The sequence below is a fragment of the Phocoena sinus genome, chromosome 20, assembly GCF_008692025.1.
Source record: "Phocoena sinus isolate mPhoSin1 chromosome 20, mPhoSin1.pri, whole genome shotgun sequence".
NCBI classification, from domain to species: domain Eukaryota; kingdom Metazoa; phylum Chordata; class Mammalia; order Artiodactyla; family Phocoenidae; genus Phocoena; species Phocoena sinus.
This window is the reverse complement of record NC_045782.1, coordinates 52,480,294-52,498,262: the sequence shown is the minus strand read 5'-3', so window position 1 is coordinate 52,498,262 and position 17,969 is coordinate 52,480,294. Positions and strand designations below refer to the sequence as shown.

Below are 17,969 nucleotides of genomic sequence, written 5' to 3'. Positions count from 1 at the left end.
GCATGTGGTCTACCACCCCTCAGGTGGATTCCACCCAGGGGGCCAGGGTGGGCACCTCCACTGGCCATGCCACTCCTGGTCCCTCTGGCCCATCTCTGCCGGGCCTGTATTTCCCGATCCAGAGGCCTCAGGGACGCCGAGCTTCCCGCCCCGGGCCCCGCTTGGCTACTTGGGGGTCCGGATGAGGGGGTGGTAGACGGGCTTCACGATGAGGTGCAGGTGCAGGGCGTTCTCCACCAGGTACTCGGAGTTGCGCCGCTGCAGATCGGCGTGCGCCAGGAAGTCGCCGGCCTCCTCGCTGCTCTGGTGAAAACTGTAGGCGTGGCGGACCAGCAGGCGGCCGTGCTGGCGCGTCCCCACCAGCACGGTCTTCTGGAAGCTCACGCCCGCCGCGTCGCCGCCGCTGCTGGCCGGCGTGACCACGAGCCGCGGCCGGCCGTCCTCGGGGCGGGCGAGGGGCAGCGCGGTGCCCGCGGCATCCGCGTAGACGGGCCGCAGGCTGACGGGCAGCCAGCGCGGCGAGAAGAGCACGTTCCACGTGACCCGGCGGCCCGAGTCGTGGCCGCTGGGGCCCAGCTGCGTCTGGAAGCTGGTGCTGCGATCGTCGCGGGCCGGGTTGTTGATGACCCACGGGGCGCCCCACGCGGGCGCGAGGTAGTTGCGGGGCAGGAAGGAGCTGCCGTTGACGTCGAAGAACTTGGCATAGTGCAGCGGCGAGGCGGCGTGGAACTGGTAGGCCTGCAGCAGGAGGTCGGCCACCGCCGGGCCGTGGCGCGCCAGGGCTGCCGAGCGCGCCTGCAGCTGGAACAGCTGCGCCGGCGGGATCATGGGGTAGCGGATGGAGCGCAGCGCCCGCTCGGCCACGGCGGGGGGCGGCCGCGCGCGGCCCAGCCACGCCTCCAGCGCGTGGAACAGCTCCAGCTCGTCCTGCAGCACCAGGTCCGAGCGCGGCAGCAGCTGCGCCAGCAGCTCGGGGCTCACGGCGCCCCACTCGGCGCTCCCCGCCACGGCCGACAGGTTCCAGGCCAGGAACTGCAGGCAGCTCTGACGCAGGGCCTCGTCCCCGGTGCTCACCGCGTAGTGGTACCAGCCCACCGCCGGGCCCGCGCCGCCCGCCAGGTGCGCGCGCATGTAGTCGGCCACGCCCCGCTGCAGGGAGGACACGCCGTACTTGGTGGCCAGCCTGTGCAGGGGGATGGCCTGCGCCAGCAGCACGATCACTTCCCCGCAGTAGAGGTACCTGCCGGAGAGGCGCAGAGATGGGGCGCGGTCAGGGCGGGCGGGCCCACCCCGACCCCACCCAGAGCCGCTTTCTGGGTCTAGAGGGCCCCGGCCTTGGTCAGAGGCCATCATGGTCAAGGGCGCCAACAGAAGGGCCCTCCCAGGCCCATCCGACCTCACGGCCTCTTCTTTCCGTTTCTCGTGGGGACATGGAAATAGCATGCATGTATTGAGCACCTACTAGGTGCCGAGCTCTGTGCTAGAACAAGACAGATGTAGCTCCTGCCATTGCGGGGTTTACTATCTGGACTCACATGCCGCCAGCTGCTCGCTATGAGAGTGGGCAAGACATTTCACTTCGCTGTTTGCCTCTGGGACTAAAAGATGTTTCCCAGGCTCCCTTAGAGCGAGTGCGGTCATGTGACTGAATTCTAGCCAATGAGATTTCCGCAGAGGCACAGAGTGGGATTGGGGGAATGCTGGTTAAGTAGAACTGACCGGGGTGGCGGGGAGACACTTTGGCCCTTCCGTGTTATCCCTCTTCCCGTTGCCCGGAAGTTGGAAGCAATGACCCGAATTCTGCAGCCATCTTATCTAAGCCGTCAAATCAGGGTCACTTTCTCAGGCTAGAGTGTGAATGGTGCCCCACTAGCAGGAGGCAGGAGATGGGGCAGAGAGATGGCTAACGTTTTTAGCTCCCTAGCCCTCTGGTTCAAAACGGGGCCAGACACCGAAGCCACCCGGAGACATTAAAATAAGAAACGACTGCTTGGGGGACTTCTCTGGTGGTCCAGTGGCTAAGACTCTGCGCTCCCAACGCGGGGGGTGGGTTCGATCCCTGGTCAGGGCGCTGGATCCCGCATGCCGCAGCTAAAGATCCCACGTGCCACAACTAAGACCCGGCACAGCCAAATAAATAAATACATATTTTTTTAAGAAAGGAAAGAAACGACTGCTCGGCCCAACCCTAGACGGGAAGCCCAGGATCCAGGGTGGGGCCCGGGAATCTACAGTTTTTAAAAGCTCTCAGGGCCAGATTTGGAAACAGCTCTGAGGGTAACTGGTAAGTGACATCAAACCACACAGAGCCTCCAGGCAAGGGCAGGGGAGTCACGCTGCATTTTGCAGGAGTGCAGTGGAAGGAGGGAAGAAGGAGGCGGCTGCACGGTCATCCTAATGACATCCAGGGAACGGGCATGATGTCTGCTAGGATCCAGGGCTTCCGTCACCCTGTGAGTGGAGAAGCCAGGGGCTTGGAAAGTCCCGGAGTCTTCCCCCTGATCCTTCCCCACCTGATGAACTTGTCAAAGACAGCAGCGCCGTCCCGGGGCTCCTGCAGCACCACCTCGCTCTGGTTACTCAACAGCTCCCGGAACAGCTCACTGTGCAGTCCCAGCAGCAGGCGGTGGGCGTGGAAGACTCGGACCTCGTCGGTGCCCGCAGCCTGGACCCGCAGCACCACATCGCTGGCATTGCCCTGCCGCAGCAGCTCCTGCAGGCGTTGGAGCAGCGTCTGGGAGTGGTTGATGGAGGTGCCCGTTGACTCCCCGCCGACATCGGTTTTCTGGGCTGCAGCAGGAAGGAACACGGCACAGCCTGAGAAGGCACCCAGGCCCCGGGCAGCCTGCTGGGGTTGCAGAGGGACCAGCTGGAGATGCATGTGGTTGGCTGTGGGCAGAGAGCGGATGAGCCCGGGGAGGCTGTGTGCTCACCTGTTTGTGCCCGTGAAGTGCGTGGATGCACCTGTGCGCACACAAGCACATCCTGGGTGGGGAAGCTTGTAAACCTGACCCTGAGCAGACCCTGAGAGGATGCTCTTGGAAGGTGGGCAGATTCCTGGCGGGGAGAGCTCGTGACCCAGCGTGGGACAAAGTGTCCAGAGCTGGTCTCCATGATGCCAGATCCCTAGGCGGGGGTCGAGGAACCTCTTGGTTCCCCCCCGTCTCACCTCCTGAAGAACTGTGCACCTCACCCCTCGGAAGAGTTGTCCAAAGGAGTGCAGTCACTAACAAACTGAGCACTTACTACAAGCCAGACACGCTCCTGGAGCTCAGAATAGCACAGTGAACAAAACAAGCCAGCTTCTTACACTCATCAAAGCACAAGCTCCTTAGACAGGCAATACATACATAAGTAAGCACTCTAGCTTTAGATGGTGGTAAATAAGGGAGGTGATAGCAGTGGGGTGGCAGCTCCTTTAGGTGCAGGAATCAGAGACAGGCTCCCTGAGGAAGCGTTGAGAAGGAGCCTGCCAGAGGCCCTGGAAGAGGATGGGCTTGGCAACCTGGGGGGTGGGGGGGGGGGGCCGAGGATCCGCCCCAGCGCTGAGTGGGAGGGGAGGGCCTGGCTGTGAGAGGAGGCTGCAGCCTGGAGGGGAAGCTGCTTCCAGGCCCAGCAGCCCTCCTGGGTCCCGTCTCCACTGGCCTGCGGGAGACCAGAGAAAGCACAGAGGGCCAGCTTGTCCTGGACAGGACTCTCGGGGTACCTGTGCCTTGAGGCTGGTGTTCCCGCCTTGCAGGCTGGGCGCGCTGGGCCCTTCTTGCATGTTTCCAGGGATACCGTGAGGGTCAGCTGGGGACATGCCCTCGGTGACAGAAAACTCAATGACAGAAAACACTGCCAGCAGCTTCTCCAAGCGGAGCACAGTGTGAGGAGCTGACAGCAGCAGACGGGCACACCTACCCCCCAGCGCGCGCGCACACACACACACTCACACATGCACACACACGCACTCACACACACTCACACACACACACACTTGTCCCGAGGCCCATGTGCGCTCTTGGAGAGGGCACTCACAGGAGAGCAGAGCATCTTTGTGTAAAGCAAGAGGGAGACAGAGGGAGGAAGAAAGGGTGAGAGAGGAGCCCGAGGTTATCTCCCAGCCCCGCCTCTCCAAGCTGTCACATTGAAGGCCCTGAATGCTGATGGCACCCCACTCGCCTCTAGCTGGGCCCAGCTGCCTGGGACAATGGACAGTGGAAGGGTCTTCTTGTCGTTGAGACTCCTGCCTGCCTGCCTGCCCAGCCCTCGTCCCCTCGGAGGCAGGCTGCCCTCCTCCACGGAGCTGTGTGATCAAATCCACTCTGCGCCCGTCCTGGCTGGCTGGACACCGCCCCCTCCTGGCCGTGTGTGGCTAAAGCCGGAAGGTCCTGCCCCTTCTCCCTGCCCCCTGCCCACTCACCTGCACGAGCGACCAGGCCCACTAGGGTCAGGATGGCCCAGAAGCTGGCCCAGGACCCAGGTTTGGTGTAGCCCAGCCTAAGCATCTTTGTGCCCTGTCCCCAAGCCCACTGGAGGGAGAGCGAAGCCCAGACCTCTCCACTCACATTCCTCCTCCTTATATAGGGTCCCGCCCAAGGGGCTGGTGCCCTCCCTTCCCCGGCTGGCTTCCCGCCCACCACCCAGCCTCTGCCGTGGATTGGTGGAAACGGGCCCCAGCTGTTGCCCAGGCAACGAGTTAAGCCAGAGAGCAGCAGCCTCAGGGGCTATTGTACTGCCGGTGGGCCCCTGAGGGGGACGGATCCGGCACCCTCCCCCATAGCTCCTACCACCTGGCACAGCGACTCATTCCTCTTCTGGGAAGTTTAAGGCTCTCCAAAGGGCAGGCAGGGGGCTCCAGAACCAGTCGCCGCCACCAGCGCAGAGGGTCGCCGGCCCGGTCCCCGGATCCCAGGCTCGGCCTCCACCCTGGCACAGAGCACGAGCTTGCCAGCGTCACGGCTGGGGAGCCGCGGTGAGCCGGCGGCAAAGGAAGGGCCTGGAAGAGAAACACGGCGGCAGCTCACGCTCCCACCCCTCCCCCTCTCCCATTTTGGGGTGGGCTGGCTCTCCAGAAAGGAGGGCAAGGGTCTCAAATAGGGGCCCACGGGGTAACTGGTAGCATTTTCGTGTCTTCTTTGAAGAATGTTCCTGGGAGGGTGATGAGTCTTTAGGGAGGTGGGGGCTGTGACCATCACACCCCTCACCCAGGGTCAAGGTGAGCTAAGATGGCAGGGCTGGGCATAGAGGAGCTGCACCCGAGCCTGTGCACCCCTGCACGGAGGACCCCTGCCCAGAACAGAGCTGGCCGCCTCGCTGGAGGCTGGTCCTCGGCAGGCATCCCACCCCCCGCCCAAGCAGCCCAAATCCAGGCATGGGGACTGGAGATGCCTGGTCACTTCCTTCCTTTAATTCACCTTCCCGAGAGGTCTCAGGTCTCTTGGTTCACCTTGTTGGAAGGCTTCTTTTACCAGCTTCTGTCCGACCTCCTAGTGTAATTTTTCCCATCTCAGAGTTCCAAGGAGACACACAGCAGACCCAGTACCCCACCCTGACAGTTGGAGAAACAGGCAGAGAGCTAGGTGGCCGTTTCAGCTGGGTTAGTACAGAGGAGAGCTCTTCTAAGGACAAAGGAGGACAGAGAGAGGAGGGTGGCGTCTAGAGCCCAAGGGGTGTGTGTTATGGGTGGGCAGGTGCTGGGGAGGCCTCACCTTTTCCAGAAGCAAGTAGGGCCTGGCCCCGATCTCCATGGGAGGGAGTCCTTCCAAGTTGTTGAATTGAAATGGTGGAGGTGGGGTGTGCTCCTGAGAGATCCAGCTCAGAGTTTCTCCTGAGGCTGGGTCTTTAACTGGGGATGGGTGGGAGCCCACCCTCCTTTGCTCTCTGGATGCCAGGGACCAGCTCCACACATTGATTTCTGCCCCGGGCTGGCACAGAGAGACCCAACAGCTCCACCCCCCTCTCTGGAGCCACAGAGAGAGCGGGAAGTGGGTCTGGCACCTGCCTCGTCCGGGTTGGCAAACATGTAGCTGTCCAGCCCAGCGGAAACCCCTCCCGGCTGTCCTGACCTTCACGCCTGGTTCCCCTTGTCCAGATCCACCATCCCTTGCCCACTGGCTGCCCGCCTGCCCTTCCCGTGGGCTGCACCACCTCCCTGGCCTGCACCACCTCCCTGGCCCAGCTCAGAAAAACAGAGCCTCAGTGTGACGGGGGTCGTGGCCTCTGAGGGCATCCCGGCTTCCATGTGCAATGCTTTCCGACAGGAATGTTGATGATAAAAAGATGAGGCTACGAGAACCCACTACTCAGAAAATGGTCTTAACTTCGCGCTGCATCAGCCCCTAGAGGTGTGGCTGCCTGCACTGGAATCTCCCCCACTCCACCTAGGAGCCAGGGCACCTGTGTCTTCTCAGCATCTCGGCGATTGTCACGTACACCCCCAAGCTAAGGTCTACCTGCTAGAATTACATGGATGGCATTTCGAGTGTGCAGGGATCGGGGAGGTCCCAGGTTACCAAGAAGACTCAGGAGGGTCACCTCTGACTCCCCATCTCTGAGAGGCTCCACCTCTTACTAGCTCTAACTTCTGTTATCCCTGAAACCCCTCTACTGATTTAGAAATTGGCTCTCCAGGAATACGCACTCTCCATTCTCATTTTCTTAGCCTGAGGTTTTCTGGAGTGTGTGTGTGTGTGTGTGTGTGTGTGCGCGCGCTATGTATGTGCGCACACGTGTGTGTGTGTGTGGTGTGTAGGTGTGCACGCATGTGTTTTGTTTTGGCCACAGAGCACAGCATGCAGGATCTTATTTCCCTGACCAGGGATCGAACCCGTGCCCACTACAGTGGAAGCGCGGCGTCCTAGCCACTGGACTGCCAGGGAATTCCCTGCATGCGTGTGTGTGTGTGTGTGGTGTGCGTGAGAGTCTTGGAGCTGGAGAGAAGAAGGAGGGCGTTCGCCCTGCCCAATCTTGGAGATGGAAGATCTGAGACAGTCTGTTTCATTTTGCCCTGTCAACCTGGAAGCTCCATAATTCCTTGAGAGCAACTCTGAGCTAGAACAGAGAGCAGTGTCGCTTCCCACCCGAGGCAAGGGTGTCTATAACTCAAGGGACTTGTCTGAGGTTTCACGGCTCAGAATGGGCAGAGCCAGGAGTCAAGTGCTGCGTTGCTGCTTGACCTTTCTTTCCACGGCCCCATACTGTCTTTTCTGGGAAGCTACTGTGTTGGCGAAAAAGTTCATTCGGCCCTTTGGGTAACAGCTTATGGAAAAACCTGAACAGATGTTCAGTAGCCGATGTTTCGGTAGCCGTAGATGATCCCCGTGGGGCAAGGAATCTCTAGTGCTGGAGAAGCAAGCTTGGGGCAGATGTAGAGTTTCTGGATCTGTGGCGTGAGTGATCAGACACAGGACGGCGGAGGGGTGGGCTCCCAGCCCCAGCCCCACCCCAGCTGCAGCCTCCCGTGCACCTGTGACGTCTCCCTTCCTGAGCTAGGGAGCCCCCAAACGCTTAGATTGGGGAAGAGGCAATCCCGAGCTTAGGTTCCAGGCCACGTGGATTCAGGGCGGCACAGCGATGCTACAGGAATTGCACCCTGAAGTAACTGACATGATATTGAAAGCTTCCCCTGAAGCCCGGCTGTCCCGCGGTGGCACACCTGCCTCCCTGCCTCCATCCTGCTGTCCCCCGACTGGAGGGCCTTCCGCATCTGAGTTTTGTCCGCCTGGCCCACTTCCCCTCCCTGTAAAGCCCGAGCTCACAGTGGCCTCGTGCTGCCTCAGCCCCTGCTCTTCCGGAGAGCAGATGGTGGGGGCCAGTGACCAGCGAACGGCTCTGGGGGAGGGACAAACCCACGTTCAATTTCCAACCTCCACTTGCTAGCTCTGTGGGCTTAGCGTAGTTGCTGGCCTTCTCTGAGCCTCGGTCCCCTCTTGTGTGAAACGGAGGTAACCTGAGTTAGCTTGAGGGGCTGCCGGGAGGGTGACACGTGTAGGACAGGGTAGGTCCTCAGGAAATGTCAGCAGAGACCCTCACACCCGGCTGTAAACGGCCCTCTGCGTATCCACAGCGTCCTGGTGCAGGGACGTGGTGGCCTGAGGAATTATCTGTGCTACCTTCACCCTCTGGGTCTGGAGTCCTGGACACTCTGCCTGGGGACCTGAGTGGGTAGTGCCTACTCTGGTCCCACTGTGCCACCCAGGGGACCTGGCCAAAGCCAGAGGACTCTCGGAGGACTTCAGGGTCAGGCCCCAGCCAGCAGGGGTCAGCAAGGCCTCTGTGAGTTCCAGGGCTGCGCGTGGAGGTGAGGCTGGGGGTGGGCATCCAGGTAGCTCCAGCCCCGGAATTGGGATCTAACGTAGGGAAACCAGCTCTGGGACGTTCCCAGAGGGTGAGCGTGGGAAGCGAGTGCTGGCTGGGCCTCAGCTCTCCTCGAGCCACTCCACACGTTGTCCCGGGTGCCCTCTGTGAGCTGCACCGGTCGCTCTTCCCCGCATGGGGCTGGGGAGCCGGCTGGGCGCAGGTTCCAGCCTCTCCAGGGCGCAAGCCACGCCGGATGGTGTTGATCGGCCGGTGACTAATTTTCCTTAAAGGAAAGTCCATTTTACCAGGGTCAGGAAAACAACAGCTTGCAAGGAGCCGCTGGGTCTGGCTTTCCCAGCGCTGCTGGCAGCCTGGTCAGGCTTCCGCTGGCCTGGCCGTCACGGCCAGCACTGGGCATGGCTTCCTGCCATCCTTCCAGGCCAACAGCCCGCCTGGGTAGAGTCTCCTTCTCGTCCCACCACCCACAGCCACCGCGGCACTGACTCCTTCAAACCTGGCCCGTGAAGCTTCGCTCCAGATCTGGGTCCTGCCCAGGGCAGCCTCAGTTCTCCCTCCCCAGCACTGGTTCCCTCCCCCCAGCCCCGTCTGAGTCAGCTCCTGGAATCTGTCTGCCTTTCCCCAAACGCCTCACGCCCAGGGTTTGACTGCCAGACCGAGGCCAGGCCCGTTCCCAGAGTGCCCTGGAGCACGAGGCAGCCCAACCAGAGCCCTGATGCTACCGCCCCCCCCCCCCCCCCCCGCCCCAAGGTCTGCCTCCCAGCCTCGCCCCTCCCCTGCCTGTGCACCGTCCCCATCCTGGTTTGCTCCGGGCAGCGACTACTTTACAGACCTTCCCCTCAGCCTCTGCCCCGCCCTCCCCTTCCCCCTCCTCCCTCCCCCCTCCACCCCACCTCCCCGCACCGACCATCAGGCTCAGCACGGCTGGAATAATCCCGGGGCAAACAACCGCTCGGGAGAGCTGGCGATGATGAGAGCGAGCTGCTGGGACCACCAGAAAAAGCCACGGGGTGACCCAGGACTCAGGACCCAGCAGCATGAGGCTTGCAGGACAAGAGACAGGTAAAGTGTCTAGGGCCAGGGTGGGCAGGGAGAGTAAGGTGGCAGGACCAGTGAGGAATCTAGAGTCCGGGAGAGGGGAGCTTGAAGCGGATATGGAAACATCAAAAGCTGGAAGGTGGAACCTAAACTCCTAAAGTGTGGACTAAGAGAGGCAGGGACCAGAGCATGAGGTTGGTCCTTATCCCAGACTGGCCACCTGCCAGCTGCGTGTGACAGCAGGCAGGTCACCTTACCCCCTCTGGACTCAGTTTCCCAGTCTGAAAACCGGGGCCATTCCAGCTCCAATAGCACTGGGAGAGGGTGCTCTCGAGTAGAAAGGAGCGGAACTTAGTAACGTCTCTCCTTAAAGAGGGGGGTGGCTGTTTGGCAGAGCCGTGAGTTACTGTGGGTCAGGATCACCCGGGATGCTTTAAAAACACAGCTGCCCTAGCGCCGGTGCAGACCCTCTGGCTCAGGCCGCCTGGAGCAAGGCCCAGGGCCCCCGTATTTCACAATCGCCCCACCCCCAAATGCCCTCCTGACCGTGACTAGCAGCCCGTTTAGGACCCTGCTTTGCAGGCTGAAGATCCACCAGGAGCAAATATGATCGAGAAATAATCTCCGTGTCAGCAAGAAACGCCAACAAGTGCTTCTTCCCGCCAACTGGGGAGCCGGGCCACTGCGGGGGTGGGCTGGGGTGGAGTGTGCTTGGCAGGAAGCATTACCGTTTGGCTGGGCCTGACCACAGGGTCTGCACAGAGTGGGTCAGGGGCAGGGTAGGGCTGCTGCCAGGCCAGACTGGAAAGGAACCAAATGCTCTAACCCACCCTCTGCGCTTCCTAGCTGGCCAGCTACAGGTGACGCCAACGCTCACACCCAATGGCAGTGGGCTGAGCCAGGAGTTTGAAGGCCATTGGCCGGAGATCCCAGAGAGGTCCCCGTGTGTGGCCGGGGTCCTCCCTGTCATCTACTACAGCGTCCTGCTGGGCCTGGGGCTGCCTGGTGAGTGGGGAGCTGGGTCTGGGGTCCTGGGGTTGCCCAGAAGTTGGAGTTCTCCTTCAATGGGTGCCAACCCTCTGGGCTGACCCCTGAAACCCAGGATCATAGACCCCAGCGCTCTCCTTGCCTTTGTGGGGTGATCTGGGTCACTGGAAAGCCAAGCATAATGGGGAGTAAAAGTGAGGGGCCAGGAGTTGGGGTGCTCTATAGCTAAACCCAAGTTTTCACCACAGCAGACAGCCCCCTTCTACCCCCAGGAATGGGCACCTCCTAGGATGACTAAGTTTTTGCCTGACCGCCCCCAGCTCCATCAAAAGCTTCCTGTACCATCCACTGCGTTCAGAGAGCAGAGCTGTGGGTCGGGTGGGGTGTGGATGCAGGAAAGGACGGGTGGAATTAGGGAACTGCCCATCCCTGTGCCCGTTGCCAGGGAAGCTAGTGTATAAGGCAGTGGCCTACAGCGCATGACTGGACGAGGCAGGGCTGATCTGATTAACCTTCCAGACAAAGTGAGGTTTAAGAAGGGTCTGGAAAGAGGAAAAGAGAAGCCAGAACCAGCAGGTGGGGAGGGACGATGAGAAAGCAAATCCGAGGAGCCCTTCTAACGCCTCTGACCTCTCCCCTCCCTGACCTCGGTTGCCATCAGTCAACCTCCTGACCACAGTGGCCCTGGCCCGCCTCGCCGCCAGGACCAGGAAGCCCTCCTACTACTACCTTCTGGCACTCACGGCCTCGGATGTCATCACCCAGGTAGTCATCGTGTTCGTGGGCTTCCTCCTACAGGGAGCAGTGCTGGCCCGAAAGGTGCCCCAGGCTGTGGTGCGCGCGGCTAACATCCTGGAGTTTGCTGCCAACCACGCCTCAGTCTGGATCGCCGTCCTGCTCACGGTCGACCGGTACGGCGCCCTGTGCCACCCCCTGCACCATCGGGCCACTTCATCCCCAGGCCGGACCCGGCGGGCCATCGCTGCTGTCCTTGGTACTGCCCTGCTGACTGGCATCCCCTTCTACTGGTGGATGGACGTGTGGAGGGACGAGGACCCCCCCAGCACATTGGACAAGGTCCTCAAGTGGGCTCACTGCCTCATCGTCTATTTCATCCCTTGTGCCGTTTTCCTGGTCACCAACTCGGCCATTGTCTGCCAGCTACAGAGAAGGGGCCAGAGTGGGCCTCGGCCCCGGGTGGGCAAGAGCACCGCCATCCTCCTGGGTGTCACCACGCTCTTCGCCCTCCTTTGGGCACCCCGCATCTTTGTCATGCTCTACCACCTGTACGTGGCCCCCGTCTACCGGGACTGGAGGGTCCACCTGGCCTTGGATGTGGCCAACATGGCGGCCATGCTCAACACAGCAGTCAACTTTGGGCTCTACTCCTTTGTGAGCAAGACCTTCCGGGCCACTGTCCAGGAGGTCATCCATGACGCCCACCTGCCCTGCACCCTGGGGTCACAGTCAGCGGGCGTGGTGGCAGAACCTGTGCTGAAGCCTGCAGGACTCCCCAAAGGGGCAGAACTGTAGAGGAGGAGCCCATACAGGGAGCTTGGGGTGGCTCACAGCCAGATTAGTGGGGTCTTTGTGGTTGCTTCCACAAAACTTTATCAGTACCCTACTTTGCAATCTGGGGATGAAAGGAGAGGCTCCTTCCTTCAGGGGTGGCTCCCCAGGAAGCTAAATTAATGTTGGTTGAATGAATGAATGAGTGACTGAATAGATGGATAGATGGATGGATGGATGGATGAATATGAGTTGTTTCCAGGCCACCCCTCCCTGGAGCCCACCTCTCATTCCCTGAGTTGATTACTTCTCCGGCTTCTAGTGGCAATGCCAGGGAGAAAGGGAGATGTCCGCGGGATTCCAGGCCTTTCCTGGGCTGCGGGAACCAAATGCAGGGGGCTGAACAATGGGAGACGGGGCCGCCTGAGAAAGGGAGTGGTCTTTTTTTTTTTTTTTTTGAAAGGGAGTGGTCTGAAGCAGATTCAATGCCCCAGCCCTGGGGCGACATAACCTCTGGGGTCTCTAGCATCCTGGACTGATTAAATCCCTGCCCTGGAGCCAGAACAGGTTCAGGGCCCCAGAACAGCCCTGGGGCTGCACTTTCCACGGTTGCTGAGGACCAGGACTAAGAAAGAAAATGTCCTCTTAGCTCAAGGGCCAGGAGAGCGGAAGGGGGCTCCCGGCCACACCCCTAAGCTCACTCCTCTTGGAAAAGAAGCCTCTTTCTCCACCAAGGGGAGGAAGGGAGATGGCTCAGCCGACCTGAGACTCTGAGGGGCTCTGCTCGGCCCCTCCCAGCCTCCCTCCTTTCAGCCATGCCAGCCGGGAGAGGCAGCTGGGAGAGATTAGCAGACAAACCTCCCACCGGCTCCAGGCACTGGGTAAACACATTAGCAGTCTGCTTTCTGCTTTTAGACCAGACTGAGCTGACCTTTCCCCTGCATGTGAGGTCCAGGCGGGCCCCCACAGGCACCCAACCCCTTAATGGGATCACAGAAGGGAAAGAGCCAGTTCTGTGCTGGGCAAACGGTCGGTGCAAAATAAATGCACTTGGCTTTCCCCCTTTCCTCTCTACTTCTCCCCACAGCAGAAATGTCCAGGAAGGGACTTTCAGCCACACCCAGAAGGAGGAAAAGGCAGGTCCCCAATCCTTTATCCACAATTCTAAACTCCAAAAACTCTGAAAACCAAGACAGTTTTCCTGAGTTTGCCACAAACACACCAGAATAGATACAAGACCGCATATGTCTTGGTGCTGTCCCACTGCGTAGATTCCGCTGCAGACTCTCAGCGGGTGTGATTTTGCGATGACGCCCTACACCCTGCCAGAATAGAGATCTGTTGCTTTATCTGAACCACACATTACCTTCCTCTATTCTGAAAAATTCTGCATCCTGAGACACCTCTGGTCCCAAGAGTTCAGAGAGGGGATTGAGGACCTGTAAGTCCCATCATTTTTGCCACAGCAAGGTCTCAGCTGGCCCTGAGTGGGTCTGGGGCATGGCAGATTCCCCCATGGTTACCGAACCAAACTTGGGTCCGCTTGCCTGCTCACAGTAAAGCCGATCTACTGACACCCGGTTGTGGTGAAGGAAAGGGCAACATTGATCGCAGGGCGCCAAACAAGGAGTCCAGGCAGCTCATGCTCAGAAGGCTGCAACTCCCCGATGGCTTTTAGGGAACGGTTTTTAGACAGGGTGAGGGAGAGGGATGCAGGAGTGATCAGCTTGTGGACACTCTTCTGACTGGTGGGTAGTGAGGTAATCGGAAGTGCACATCATCAACCTTCCGTTTCCAACTGGTCTGGAGTCTCCATGCTTGTGGGCAGTATACAGTTAATTTCTTCCGCCTGGGGTTTCGGTGTCTGCAAAACAGCTCAGAGGACTTGGCACAGAGTACTATCTATAGCCCTTGAGGAGGAACTAAAGGTCCTTGACTTTGCTTAACGATTAAACTATTATTATTTTGTCTTGTTTGACTGTTTTCTTTGTTCCAATAAATGTATTTCCTTGTAATTTAACATACCAGATAAGGAGTTCGGGCCTTTTAAGCCCTAGCTGCCTGGACTCCTTGCTTGGTGCCCTGCAATAAACATTGCACTTTCCTTCACCACAACCAGTGTCAGTAGGTTGGCTTTACTGTGAGCAGGCAAGTGGAATCAAGTTTGGTTCGGTAGCCCTATGTGCACACAGACGTGTCCGTGGGTAGAGCTGATGCACCAGAGCTTCATTCCTTGCTTAAGGAGGAGGGGGTGCAAGTCCAGGTACCCCAAGAAGGGGCACAAGAAGGTGAGAGGAGGCCTTCCCCAGCCCAGCCCCAGGGGCCAAGTCCACCCTACAGAGGATAGGTGCTTTTGATGCAGAATCAAACGGAATGCCTTGAGGGAGAGACCCCCCCCCCCCTATATGAAACCTGTGGGGCCCTGCAGGAGAGCTGCCCAGTACCAGGGGGTACCCTTGGCATGGAAGGCAACTGTGGTGGGGCAAGACTGTAAGTCTGGGGCTTTCCTGGTGGTCCAGTGGTTGGGACTTCGCGCTGCCACCGCAGGGGGCATGGGTTCAATCCCTGGTCAGGGAACTAGGATCCCGTGTGCTATGTAGCACAGCCAAGAAAAAAAAAAATGAGGATGGGACGCCTCTTTCAACCGGCTGGTGGGCTGTCTTCAAGGAGACAGAAAGATTCACTCACCTGTCCCCAAACACCAGGGAAACCAGGTAGTTCCAGAAACAGGTGAGGAGGCTCTATTGAGGCAGGTAGCATTTTGCACTGGTGGGGGATTCAAGCCATGGGAATGTGGGTGTCCCTATTAATGTGACCTCACTTGTACCCACAGGCTGGAGCGACATCAGTGTTTTCAAATAACCCAGGATACTGAGTATTGCGACCATTTTACAGACAGAGGAAACGGAGGCACAGAGAGGTTCAGTGATATGCACATGGCCCTAAATACTAAACTTTCTTTGGGTTATTTGTATAGAAATATGTTAATATAAATGTTTCAGACATGATACGAAATTTCTAAAAATCTTAAAAAAAAAAACAAAACGGCTCATGTTTCCTTTATGCATTTCTATTGTCAAACTCTCAATGGCTTCTGGAGAACAAGACAGCAGGGGTGTGGGTTACCCTTCTCGCCTCCATCCCATCTGCTGAAATAGCTTGGCTAACGGAAATCCTTTTTGGAATTCTAAGTTTTTTCCTTACAGGTCCCCCCCACCAACCCCCGCCCCACACACAATTTGTCAGTTGATCTTATGTTCTATTTTTAACCCTTTGTTAATATTTAAAGACAATGATTTTTCTAGTGTCTTCCACATCTTTCCAAGTCTATATATGATTTTTGCTGTCTTCTGGTCTCTACATCCATGTGTATTTGTTTTCTGGGGCTGCCATAACAACAACAACAAAAAAGCCATAGACCGAGTGGCTTAAACAACAGAAATTCATTTTCTTAAGGTTCTGGACGCTGGAAGTCCAAGAGCAAGGTGTTGGCAGGTTTGGTGTCTTCTGAAACCTTTTCCCTTGGCTGGCAGGTAGCTGTCTCCTATCTATGTCTTAAAAAGCTCTTTCCTCTTTGCGGGCACATGCCTGGTGTCTCTCCTTCTTTTGAGGACACCAGTCATATTGGATGAGTGGCCACCCTAATAGCCTCATTTTAACTTAATCATCTCTTGAAATTCACATTCTGTGGTACAGGGGGGGTTAGGGCTTCAATCTGTGAATTTAGGGAGACACAATCCGGCCCATACACTAAGGTTATTTTTCTTCTCTTTTCTTTTCTTTCTTTCTTTCTTTCTTTTTTTTTGTCCGTGGCACACAGCTTGCAGGATCTCAGTTCCCGGACCAGGGATTGAACCTGGGCCTCCACAGTGAAGGCGCTGAATCCTACCTGCTAGGCCACCAGGGAAGTCCCCACTGTGGTTAATTTAAAGAAAAATGTTAGTTTGGTGCATATCCAGCTCTTGATGAAAGGAATGTTTCTCTTAGCTTTATAGGAAATGTCCCTCCACTTTTCCTTCTGGTTGGCGTAGAAGGATTCAGCCTCAGTCTTGTATCTTTCAACACGACCTCTCCTTTCTCCCTGGATTCTTGGAAGATCTTGATTAAACCGTAATGAAGATGTATCTGAGGACAAGTGTCTTCCTTCAAGAAGTTTGCCCGGAGTCTGCTACAGAGCTTTTAAATTCCACACTGAGAGTATCTTTTCGTTCAGAAGAATTTTCTTCACTTTCTTAATCGTGACTGGGTTGCTGGCCCCCTTTTCCCTCTACCGGTCTTATTTGTCCTCAGGCAGGAGAATAAATGCCTTGTTTGCCACATTTCCTGGGTTCCCTTTAGTGATCTCGCCTCCAATAGCGTTTTTTCCATTCTGCGTCTGGCTTCAAGTTTGCACGACCTGCAGGCATCGCCAAAGATTCCCTGTTATCTGCGCTTACTTCCTCTGCTTCCCCACACGATAGCAGTGCTCCCAGGGGCTTCTGAGGTGCAATTTCACTCCCCCAGCGCCACCCCCACCCCGCCCCATTTACATTCCCGTCCAGCCCGCTTCGGGCTAGTTGGGTAAAGCACGTCACAGCTGTCCACGACCTCCTGGGATGGGGAAGGGTGGGAGGGGACAAACCGCCAGGCTTCTGGAGGATCTGCTGTTTTCAGCAACCTGGCCCAGGGGAGGGCCCCCACCCCCACCCCCACCCCGCCCACCCAGAGAACAAAACCCTACTTTTCCACCGAATTAAACGTTGAGCGCCTTGGTCGGCCAGGTTATAGATGTGCCGGCAGGGACAATGGGACAGTCTTTGACATGGGGGTGTCTTGAGGATCTTGGCTCCCCCAGCCCCAAAGCCCTGGCTCCTTTGTCAGTGGGGAAGCTTGGGCTCCTTAGAGGGCCTTACGGCCCGACTTCCCCCTTTGGCCTGTCGCTATGGGCTCAGACAGCAGAGGGCGCTGCAGGACTGGCGGGATGGACAGACTGGCCTGGGAGCCGGGGGGCGGGGCTTTAAGCCAGATTTCTAGGCAGATCCGAGTTGTTGCAAAGAAACTGTGTCAGCCCCGCGAGCCACAGCCAGCGGGGAGCAGTGGGGTGGGACGACTCCGCTGTTCCCCTGGTCAGCCCCCTCCACCCTGAAGCCACGAAGCAAGCCACGTGCTTCCTCCAGCTGGGGTTGGGGGTGGAGGCGAGCGGCAGGTCACGGCAGTTTTCTCAGATCCTTCTGGTGGTTGGAAAGGCTTCCTGCGCGAGGCACTCTATGAAGGGCCCTTTCATCACCCTCGTCCCTCCCCTCTCCAGGGGCAGGGTCCGGCCAGCCCCTCCCCCTGGTCTCTGGTTCAGCTGCCTGCCTTCCCCTTTGTGCGGAGCCCAGCCCTCCTGGGTTCAGAGCCCCAGGGCTCCAGTCAGTCCTCTGGGGTCCCAAGTTCCACCAGCGGTTCCTGTCCGCGGCAACCACTTGGGCATCCTGCCCCCTGAGGGAGTTTGAGTCTTGCCACCAGCGGCACACGACAAGGATGGAGGGAAAGGGGCTGGGAAGGTGAGGAGGGAGGGAGCCTGCCAAAGCCCACAGTGAGTCAGGAGCAGAGCTGGGACCCAGGGAGGAGAGAACCAGGGTGGGGTTCCAACGACGCTCCCTGCCCTCTCGCCAGGAGGACCTGGGGAGGCTCTGGGAGCATCTTTGGTGGCAGGAAGCCAGGCCTGGGCTGAGGGGCGCCACGCTGAGAGGAAGGACGAGGGGAAGATGGGGGGCGAATCCAGAGCAACCTCCCCTCTGAGGCCAACTCCCAGGCCTTCACACCTCTACTCCAGGGGCCTGGGAAAGGGACCCACCCTGGGGAGAAGGGGGCCTGCCCGCCTGGCACTCCCTCACCTTCTCCTTGAAAGGAGAGCTCAGGCCATCCTTCAGGTCCTCCTGGAGAAAGTGGCTGAGGGCCTGACTCAGCCTCAGGGCTGCCCTCCTTGACCTCGGTTCCTCCTCTGGGCAGGAGTGGGGAGGGGGCGGTGAGGACACAGCTGGTCTCCTTCCACAGGTCACCCCTGACCTCTGAGCCCAGGTCCCCATCCCCATGACTGGGTGTGAGGGGCTGGGTCCTCCCCCCAACCCCCAACCCCCCCCACCCCCACCCCACCCCACCCCACCCCCCCC

General features: G+C 58.7%; 2 protein-coding genes across 2 annotated transcripts; one reads left to right on the top strand and one right to left on the bottom strand.

Annotated features, from left to right (window-relative positions):
- Nucleotides 1-72: 72 nt before the first annotated feature.
- Nucleotides 73-4,764, bottom strand: BTBD17 (BTB domain containing 17). Its single transcript, XM_032617193.1, has 3 exons — nt 4,406-4,764; nt 2,514-2,790; nt 73-1,240 (listed from the first exon to the last, which is right to left on the bottom strand). Exons 1-3 carry the CDS (start codon nt 4,488-4,490, stop codon nt 166-168), a joined length of 1,437 nt encoding a protein of 478 aa, XP_032473084.1. The 5' UTR covers nt 4,491-4,764; the 3' UTR covers nt 73-165.
- A 4,445-nt stretch (nt 4,765-9,209) lies between these two features.
- Nucleotides 9,210-14,842, top strand: GPR142 (G protein-coupled receptor 142). The gene is given in 4 exon segments (XM_032617194.1): nt 9,210-9,310; nt 9,312-9,363; nt 10,186-10,344; nt 10,988-14,842. Coding segments are annotated over 4 exon segments (1,125 nt in total). The 5' UTR covers nt 9,210-9,268; the 3' UTR covers nt 11,860-14,842.
- The last annotated feature ends 3,127 nt before the right edge of the window (nt 14,843-17,969 follow it).

What these genes read in the sequence shown, in the direction of transcription:
- BTBD17 (XM_032617193.1), bottom strand. Translation starts at nt 4,490, where the DNA reads ATGCTTAGGCTGGGCTACACCAAACCTGGGTCCTGGGCCAGCTTCTGG. An exon ending in GGGCCTGGTCGCTCGTGCAG is followed by an intron (nt 2,791 to 4,405) that starts GTGAGTGGGCAG and finishes TTCCTGCTGCAG; the next exon opens with CCCAGAAAACCGATGTCGGC. An exon ending in GTCTTTGACAAGTTCATCAG is followed by an intron (nt 1,241 to 2,513) that starts GTGGGGAAGGAT and finishes CCTCTCCGGCAG; the next exon opens with GTACCTCTACTGCGGGGAAG.